The sequence below is a fragment of the Alternaria burnsii genome, assembly GCF_013036055.1.
Source record: "Alternaria burnsii strain CBS107.38 chromosome Unknown 752, whole genome shotgun sequence".
NCBI lineage: Eukaryota > Fungi > Ascomycota > Dothideomycetes > Pleosporales > Pleosporaceae > Alternaria > Alternaria burnsii.
In genome coordinates, this window is record NW_024066114.1 from 1227306 (window position 1) to 1237396 (window position 10091).

The 10091-nt window shown below is 52.3% G+C and overlaps 2 protein-coding genes across 2 annotated transcripts; one reads left to right on the forward strand and one right to left on the reverse strand.

Annotated features, from left to right (window-relative positions):
* Nucleotides 1-736: 736 nt before the first annotated feature.
* On the reverse strand, nt 737-4490 carry GT037_006505 (phosphopantothenoylcysteine decarboxylase protein; the record flags this gene model as incomplete). The annotated part of the gene is made up of 5 exons (XM_038931552.1): nt 737-895; nt 943-1231; nt 1356-1590; nt 1977-3754; nt 4357-4490. 5 exons carry the CDS (start codon nt 4488-4490, stop codon nt 737-739), a joined length of 2595 nt encoding a protein of 864 aa, XP_038786049.1.
* A 682-nt stretch (nt 4491-5172) lies between these two features.
* GT037_006506 (phytochrome-like histidine kinase phy1p) lies at nt 5173-9761 on the forward strand (the record flags this gene model as incomplete). Its single annotated transcript, XM_038931553.1, has 2 exons — nt 5173-9186; nt 9237-9761. 2 exons carry the CDS (start codon nt 5173-5175, stop codon nt 9759-9761), a joined length of 4539 nt encoding a protein of 1512 aa, XP_038786050.1.
* Between the last annotated feature and the right edge of the window lie 330 nt (nt 9762-10091).

Consider the following 10091-nt stretch of genomic DNA (forward strand, 5'->3'; position numbering starts at 1 on the left):
GATCCGACTTAAGTGAACATTAGTATATTCATCCCTTTAACATTCATTTCGCGACAATACTGCTTCTGTCATACAGATGCACGAAGTCATCGTGGTTCACATACAATAGTGTAGTACCTAGCACATGCCAAGATGGAACAACACATCCAGATTTTACTAATCACATCCGAGACGGTCACAAGCTAGATTGCGCTCGATCTAGACTCGGACTCCTTGGTGGCCGAATGTACTTCATGTATCAAGTTCGTCTTGTTCTATGACTGATATCAGATATGTCGATTATTTGTTGGCTTGAACGATATCGTGTAGGTTAGGAGTACAGCCGATAAAGAATGGACTTCTACTCCGTGAAACAATCTCATTGGTAATTGAAGAGATGGTAAAAATTTCTGAAGTGAATGACCTTGTGCGTTAGTTGTTAGATAGCCTAGGGAAGCTGTCATGATTTCAAGTCCTGACTAGACGAAGCTCGAAGTATTTTCAGAAAATCAGACAAACTCATATTGAAAGAGTTAAATCGATCTATTGCAATTGCTTGTTCGTGGCGTGATTAACGCCCAAACAAAGCCTACGCCATGTGAATGTACTCCGTTATGTGTCAAGTTCACATAACATCGCCTCTATATATGCCAATCCCGTTGTCTTGTCCAGGCGGGATTTCTCGTTCTTCAACTCAAGATCGAACTTCAAGTCGATGGTATCTCTTGTGCTTTTTTCTTTCTTCTGGTGAGCATTCTTACTCAGCAGACTGCTTGTTCATCATGGTGTAGGCAGCGAATGCGAGCGCACCACCGAGGAGGATGATGGCGTAAAGGCCGACACCAGTCGAGGCACCGTCGGTGGTGGTGGCGGTTGAACCGGGCTGTGCGTAGCTCTTGGGCTTTGGGTCACCCTCCTGTGTCACTCATCAGCAAACTGGTCTTCGAGTAGTACGTAACGAACGGTGCGTTTCTTGTCCGCAGACTGCGGAATTGTTCCGAGGTACTTCCATTCCCCTCGGCCGACGCCCTGCGGAGGCCCACGGTACAAGAAAGACGTCCTGAATGGAGCCGTGTGTCTAGAGAAGGGATTGGGACAGTATAGAGAAGTATAGGGGTTTCGTACCTGGCGCTTCAGGTTTCCGACGAGCAGACCATCAAGGATTTCGCGGGCTTCGTCTGAGTGACCGACATCCTCGAATGCCTCTGTTGAGTCCTGGCCTCCGACATCGAGCAGAACTTCCTCACCACCTCTGTAGACATGTTAGCGCTTACTCTTGTATCATTCGCGTGGTATAGCCAGGAGCGGGGCTTTTTTGCGATAACGGGAGTGCGAATGCCGAGGTGCATTGCGCGGTGTGCAAGGCAGCAACGTACGGGTGTTCATCTACGAAGCTTGATGCGTTGTAGACCTTGTCGTGAACAACAATGTACAAGTCCTTCTTGGTGTTGTGCTCCGAGACGTCGGAGTAGGTGAATTCCTTGTCGGCCATTGTGGAGTTGTGTAGGAAATGCGAAACGTGTTCCGAAGTAGCAGCTTCGAGACGAGCGTATTGCTGCGTGGGCCGAGGCGAGTATAGGACGTTGAAAGGAAAGCGCGAGAGTCGTGGGGCTTTGGAGGTGAGGTGTCAGGTCAGAAAGAAACGGCGGATAAGAAGTTGTGGTCGTAGCGGGATTAGCTCTAGCTCTCAGTTTAGGCGTATTAGGCGTAGGAGAGGGTTGTGCTCACAGTCAAATTGCGACTCGCCAATTGGCTGTCTGGCGCCTCACTCACCGACGTTCCCGAGCTCCGCCAGAACGGGTAAGAAGACCCTGTCTCGTGTTGATGGTGGGGCTGCAGGATTATCGCGGGGCAGTCCTTTCACTCTTTGAGTATCCAATTCCGCTGCTAGTCAAAGTAGTCATATCATGTCATTGAAATCGCTCGCTATGCTAAAATGATAAGATGCTCATGACCTTTTGCACCTGAGCTCACTATGGTAAACAGCCATCACGAACCTAGGACCTTCACCCTCATCCACTCGCTCGTACCAACCCCAAGATTTAATCCGTTCAATGCCCACCACCTCCTTACAGCATCTCCCCGTGCCCCCTCTACACCATCCTCCAATGCCTCTTCAATATCGCATGTTTTGTATTCCACTTTCAGACCGCTGCGCTTCCACCACTCAAGTACATCGGCATGGCCCATCTTGGTTGGTCCGACGAGAACTTGGTTGTCGAAGAGAATCTTTTCGCCGCGGAGTTTGCGCCAGTAGTCTAGAATATGTGTGTGACCATGGGTTGAAGCAACCTTGGCTATTGTATCTTCGTGCGAGAAGGGAATGCCGGATTCTACCCAGAAGTGAATTGCGGGCAGACATCCTGACTGTGTTGCGTAAGTTATCGACTTGCCGACCTTGAGAGGCAGGTCATCTCGGTGAGGTTTGTTAGGAGCCTGTTCATCGACTGGAGAGGAAGGGACTGAAGGGGCAGTCCTATGGCGGCTGTGCTCTTTCCACCATTTGAGAACGTGAATGTGACCCTGAGAGCTAGCTTGTTCAAGTGCAGCTTCTGTGTATTTGAGCGATAGGCCAGAATTATACCACCAGTCGAGAGCTTGGACAGAGTTGGCGCGACTTGCATTGTCAATGGCTTCCGCAGAATACTCCTTGGTGAGGAAGGTAGGGGATGTTCTCCAATATTCAAGGATCTCCGTCTTTCCAAACACTGAGGCTTTATGAGGAAGGAATGTGTGTCCAAATGTACTCCAGAAGAGATCCTTGTGGAACTTCTCTAGATGCATCAGAACGGGTACCATGGCAAAGCGCATAATAAGTTCGATGCACATACGGGAGATGCGCGTGGGATGCTCAGAGTCGAACAGAGCCTTAATCTCAGAATACGGATATGTGAGAAGCGCCCATTCTATCTTCTGCATTTGTGTCTTGGGCCCTTCTTCGCTTGTAGCCTGTCGCCACTCTTTCGGCACGGGCAGGTTTGTATGGACATTCAAGGTAGTCGCTAGTTCCCAGTCCTTGGTGAATTCCAGGATGATAGACCAGAGCTCTGGTGGGAGACGGGGTCCCTTGCTTCTCGTAGGTGTCAGTGTGGGGAGGTGGGCAATAGGCAATGCGATGGTGCGATCACCGACTGCCATGAGATCGATCTGGGTTTGTATAGATTCGTTGAACGCCTTGTGTCCGTCTACCCATGGGTGGTACTTTCGCCCTGAATGGTCAAAGGACCATAGGAACGGAGGAAGGACGCGAATCCAATTCCACTTCCGGCGGATCTTGCTGATCTGTTTCCTCGACATGGGGTTCTCCCACATCAGCGTGGACATTCCCGGTATAAGCATTATTTTCTTCGACACATTCCAGCTGCGTAAAATCTTCAAATGCAGGTTCGTTGTGAAACCGTGAAGCATGCGGGCGAGGTTCTCGGCATCTAGCGGTGCCAGCACCAGCAAGTCGGCCCATGAGCAGTACTCTGCAACGTTGGTCTCTTGGTAGTCGGCATGTTGCCACTCGGGCGTCGTGTCCTTTTCAGGGTCATACGTGTGCCAGACGGGCTCGAGCTGGGGCGGGACAGTCGTATGGGTCGTGGTCGGGAAGTCCTTGCATGCGATGATCTTCAATGAGACATGCTGGAGGCGATGCAGGCGCGCGACGATAGAGCAGCCAAAGCGGAAGGCAGAAGGGTCGGTTAGGGCGACGAGAACGTTTAGCGTGCGCGCGGGTGTTTGCGGGGACATTGATGAGGAGGTGAAGTGCGGTGTTGGAGTCGCTGTAGGGCTGTTCACGTCGAGGTGTTAGACCGCCATTGGCCGTCGCCCCACTGTGTCCATCTTCCTTCGCGGCTTATCTTATCTGATGTTGCTGCTAGGCATCCCTGCACAAGTCAGGTACACTGGGAGGGCGGAGGCATGGAGACGCGAGCACCTGGCACGGTATTTAGGCCAGTAGGTAAAAAGGGCCGACGGAGTCGCATGTACACGTCAAACATCAATTAATTCCATGGTTGATGCATCGCTGTCGCATCTACTCGTCAGAGACTTGGCAGCAATTTTCTGGTCAAACACTTTTCCAACAGCAAAGATTAGCGCCGAAGACTACGTGCCGTGCACATCTATCACGTGAGCGGACACCGACCAGCGGATCGTGGGGAAGGACTGGCGATTGGGTTCCGCGGAACGGCGAGGACAGGCGTACCGTACTTTCGTCACGAGCAAGTGTCAAACATGTCACGGCTGGTGTGAGGGAGTGGAGGGTGTCCAGGTGTCGAGATATGCTGTGTGTGGGAGGTGAGACGGTGAAGAGGTTTATTGTTCACGTTCGTCCGTCGTCAAACAATAAACAAGCAGATGATCATCTCTCCCGCGTCTGCTGAGACGCACTTCTTGGTTCGGCGTTCAGCAGCCACACGCTGGGCGCATCTCACCGATGACGTAACCTCGTCTTTCGTGTTAATTCCCGCCGCGCCGCGAGATGGAAGTGGGTCGCAGGCGATGGAATTTATCGAGAAGACCATGTTAGGGGCAACATCCGCTATGCCCATCGCGGCCTAAATCGACGATCGCAGACTGTGTGAGCGACTACGCTCAGATCCTCCATGATCGACATTTGAAGGCGCATCAAGCCATTCAAGTGTCTGTCGGGCCCTTGATGGCAGTCATCCATCTCATCAACTAAGACGGTGACGCGCTGCCTGGCTTGCCGTTTTGTCTGCACCAGTGCACCAGTGCAGCTTAGGAGAAAGCCTGATTGCCGTCGGTCGTCTTCTCTTCTTCTGTCGCTTTCCCCCGTTTTAGAGCCTCGCACTTACTGCTGCTCGACGATCTAGAATTCGCCCCTCTCACGCCAGCCCTGCTGGAGATCTCCCACAGCAGCACCTCTTCTGCCAACTTCATGAGGCTGCTAGGCCCGCCCAACACCCACCTCTGGCAAAAAGAACGAGACTCCTATTAGGGACTGTCCACGCTATCGCCACCTGTTTCCCGGTCCCTGCATAACGCCAAGTCACTTTGCGTGCCGACGAGCGAAGCCTCCAATAAATCTACACCTCACGATAGCGACCGCTACCCTCCCATGGACGCCTGAAGGCACAAGCCGACCGTGTGCGGGTGCCTTTATTCCTAGCGACCGTAGCCAGGCCATCTGGAGCCTTCTAGTTCTGCCAGCGGCGTTCACGCGTTTCGACGACTCCGAGCTCCATGTCTCAATCATCACCCAAGCAGACCCCCAACTCTGGCCCTCCTGTACAAGACGATGGTCGCTTCAACTTCTCCACCGTGTCGCCTGTGTCGGAAGAGCCATGCACCCCCGATGCCGGCACAAAGACGACCGACTTCGCTTCTTTGCCACCGTCTAACGCTGCACATGCGGCTCTTAGCAACGAGGCAGCTTCAAGCGCCTTGAGCCCCTCTGCGACCGACCGAGTCTTTCCCATACGCAGCGCCATCAGCGTCGACCCTACTCCCACCCCCAAGGGCGGTCATTCACAGGGTGACTACTTCCACCCATATTCAAGGACCAACGACTCGCGCTTCACGAGCGACTCGCGTAGGGCATCGCAGGGCTCCACCACCTCACAGTCATCACATGCCTCGCAACGCAATTGGAGTTTGCGCCACGGAGGGAACAAGCCTGATGCGGGTTCCGACACCCAGCGTTCGTCTCTCAAATCAAGCCAAAGAGGTGACAGCTCGCGGATGACCGCCCCCGTCCTGCCCCCCCAACTGTTCAACGACCTGTCATCAACAAGGTCAGGTGGAAGCGCACAGAATGGCAGTCAATCGCCAGGTTCCAAGGCCGAGCGTGCACCGTCGATTGGAGGCGCTTCCGCTAGGAGCGGTATAAGCAGCCTGGATATGGGCGGTCTGGTAACACACCGGTTCAAGCACGTCACGACCGAAGGGGGCCACATGGTCATAACAGGTCGTGAGGGCGATACCCTGCAGCGCTGCGAGGATGAGCCCATTCATCTTCCGGGTGCCGTGCAAGGGTTCGGCCTGCTGCTGGCACTGCAGGATGATCCTGAAGGGAGTCTGCTAGTGCGCGTCGTAAGTGAGAACTCCAAGCGCATTCTTGGGCGTACCCCAAAGGAACTTTTTGCATTAGAGAGCTTCACAGACATTCTCTCCGAAGAGCAAGCCGACAACCTTTTGGACCACATCGACTTCATCAAAGACGAAGACTCCGACGTTACGTCCAACGGGCCCGAAGTCTTTACCATGTCGATCAAAGTAGCTGGATACAATAGAACGCGCAAGTTATGGTGTGCAATCCACATGAACGAGTCCAACCCTGGGCTTGTCATCTGCGAGTTCGAGCTTGAAGAGGATCCATTGTATCCCCTGGTTCCCCCTAACGACCTCACGCCAGAGCTGCCGGAAGACACTTTGTCCAGTCAGCCTACGGCCGAGGAACTGCTTGAAAGTACAGAAATCAAGAGTAAACCCCTGCGGGTCCTACGCAGTGCGCGGAAACGAAAGGGCGAGGCTGCCGCCATGGAGGTTTTCAACATAATGTCTCAAGTGCAAGAGCAACTGGCCGCAGCGCCATCATTGGAAAAGTTCTTGAAGGTTCTTGTCGGTGTGGTCAAGGAGTTGACTGGCTTCCACCGCGTCATGATATATCAATTCGACCAAACGTTCAACGGCCGTGTCGTCACCGAACTTGTTGACCCTCGCGCGACCAAAGATCTCTACAAAGGCTTAAATTTCCCTGCCTCTGATATTCCAAAGCAGGCTCGAGAGCTATACAAGCTCAACAAGGTACGTATGCTCTACGATCGCGACCTAACAACCGCAAGGCTTGTATGTCGCACCGCCGAGGACTTAGAGAGCCCTCTCGATCTCACCCACTCGTATCTTCGCGCCATGTCTCCTATTCATCTCAAATACCTAGCGAACATGGCTGTAAGATCCTCAATGTCCATCTCCATCAACGCCTTCGATGAGCTGTGGGGTCTTATCGCCTGTCACTCATATGGGCCACGCGGTATGCGAGTGTCATTTCCTATACGCAAGATGTGTCGCATGGTCGGTGATGCAGCGTCTCGAAACATTGAAAGATTATCGTATGCTTCTAGACTGCAGGCTAGGAAGCTCATCAACACCGTACCGACGCAACACAACCCTTCCGGATACATCATCGCCTCTTCTGATGACCTCCTGAAACTGTTCGACGCTGATTTTGGTTTATTGTCCATCCGAGACGAGACGAAGATTCTTGGCGTCCTGGAAAACTCACAAGAAGCTTTAGCCATGTTGGAATATCTCAGGATGAGGAGAATTCAGTCGGTCATGACTTCCATAGATATTGTCTCGGACTTCCCCGATCTGCGATATCCCCCTGGGTTCCATATCATAGCCGGCATGCTCATCGTTCCTTTGTCGGTAGATGGCGAGGACTTCATTGTCTTCTTCAGGAAGGGTCAACTGAAGGAGGTGAAATGGGCTGGTAACCCATATGAGAAGTTCATAAAGGAAGGCACCGAGGGCTACCTAGAGCCCCGGAAGAGTTTCAAGACATGGTCCGAGACTGTTGTTGGAAAATGCCGCGAATGGACAGAAGAAGAGATCGAGACTGCCTCAGTACTTTGCTTGGTCTACGGAAAGTTCATAGAAGTCTGGAGACAGAAAGAAGCCGCCCTTCAGAGCAGTCAACTGACCCGATTGTTGCTGGCGAACTCGGCACATGAAGTACGTACACCGCTTAATGCAATCATCAACTACCTCGAGATAGCATTAGAGGGCGCTCTGGATACGGAAACGCGAGAGAACCTTTCGAGATCGCACTCGGCATCCAAATCTCTCATCTACGTAATCAATGATTTGCTCGACTTAACCAAGACGGAGGAGGGCGGACCACTCATTAAGGGGGAGTCGTTCGACTTCAGGGAAACAATCAAAGAGGCTACAGATATGTTCCGAAATGATGCCAAACGGAAGAACATTGCTTACGAAGTCATCGAACATCCGGGCCTGCCTACTCTGTGTATCGGAGATCAACGCCGAATTCGCCAAGCAATATCAAATATCACTGCGAATGCGATTCAGAACACCACTCAAGGAAGCGTCAAAGTAGAGGTGTATCTTGCAGCAAAACCGAGCAAAGATCACGTTGAGGTGGAGATTGCAGTATCAGATACAGGTGTTGGCATGAGCCAGAAGAAGCTCGATCAACTGTTCTATGACCTGGAGCAAGTCCAGTCCGAGCCCACTTCCATGCTAGAAGATGCTCTTGTGCCGGACAAGAAGCAGATCGCTGAACAAGGCGAGAAGTCAACATTAGGTCTTGGTTTGGCAGTCGTTGGGCGCATCATCAGAAATATGAACGGCCAATTAAGATTGCGATCAGAAGAAGGCAAAGGCACAAGATTCGTCATACAGTTTCCGTTCGACCTTCCAGATGCCGAGGTTGAAGCTGTATCAACAGCAGAGGCTTCACCAGCTGGCAGCATCACGCCTCAACCTGACAGTGTACTCTCGAGCATCCTATCTGGCCCTGAGGATGGTGAGCGAACTCTGATTGCACCGAGCCTTTCACGCCACACTTCCGATAGTGAGGTGAAAGACACTTCGAACAGTGTGGTGATACGAAGGTCGAGTGCGGAGAGTTTGACAAGTAAAACTAGTCTACGCAGCTTCAAGAGCGGCTCAAGCCAGAGAAGTGACGTGGACAGACTCATTGACGCTATACAAGAGCCGCACATGATTGGCAGAGGCGATACCAGTCCTGGAGCACGTTCACTGAGACCTCCTTTGACGAAACGCAACAGCCTTGAGCCTGCCGCTCCACGCATGAGGTCTAGGAGCCTTGAACACATCAGCAGTCAGTCTGTTGTTCCTCCACACAAGAGAAGCATGAATTCTGAACATCCTGGCGAGGAAAGCGTTGGCGGTTCCGGTGCTCCTATCACGGCATTGAAGATACCTGATCCAGGCGGCGATAGCCCGATAGATCCTCGGCCAAAACCTGGAAGCGTACTTGGAGAAGTACAGGGCGATACGCCTATCGAGCCTTCTGCTGAACCGGAGAAGCTGACTGCCGATCACATGCGCGTACTTGTTGCTGAAGACGACCCGGTAAACAGTCGAATCGTGAAAAAGCGATTGGAAAAGCTTGGGCATAAGGTTCACCTTACCGTCAATGGCGAAGAGTGCTCGTCGGCGTACTGCGATAATTCAAAAGACATCGACGTTGTCTTGATGGATATGCAAGTTAGTACAGTGTGTTCCAGACTATGTTGTTTATGCTAATATCTGTGAAGATGCCAATTGTCGACGGACTCACCTCAACCAAGATGATAAGATCATTCGAGAAGCTACACCACGACATATACTCTGCTCGAGCTGCCCTCTGCGGACGCGTCCCTATCATTGCCGTCTCCGCTTCATTGATCGAGCGCGATCGACAACAATACATCGACGCTGGGTTCGATGCATGGATCTTGAAGCCGATCTCTTTTGACCGACTTAACAAACTGATGGCTGCTATCGTTGACACCGACATTCGACACGACTGTCTTTACCAGCCCGGAGAGTGGGAGAAGGGTGGTTGGTTCCATAGCGGAAAGCACAGCGCTGACGAAGCCGACACCAAACCGTCAGGCGAAGCGCCCATGCCCAATCCTTCAGAAGAGGTGGACGAAGCGATCATGCGATCGGAAGACCCAATGGCTGGGGAAGAAAATGAAGGGGGTGATATTCCTGACGAACAAGAACGACTTTTGCAGAATCAGGAAGAGGGAAAGACCGAACCACCACCTGACGACGCCTCCGAGCCCCCAGCTTGAGACACTTGTAAGACATGTATTTGATCATGTGTGTCAACATCCTACTGCTGCCTGTCCATCGCTCCGGCACATGTCGGTCCACCCGCAACATGCGACATCTGCCACCCATTGCCGTTGCCTGGCGATGCGCCCGACGCGGAACGGTGTCACAGTCTTCTTTTCTCTGAGCGCCTTCACGACCCTGTGTGACGGTATCCCAGGTCTCGTCGGTCCGCACATACCTTTTCACCCTATACATATATTTTTTTACTGCTTTTCACGGTCTGGCGGCATAGTTAGGTATTGGCCTGCAAGCATTGAAGGGGTTTGGGAGCGTGTGTTATTTCATCA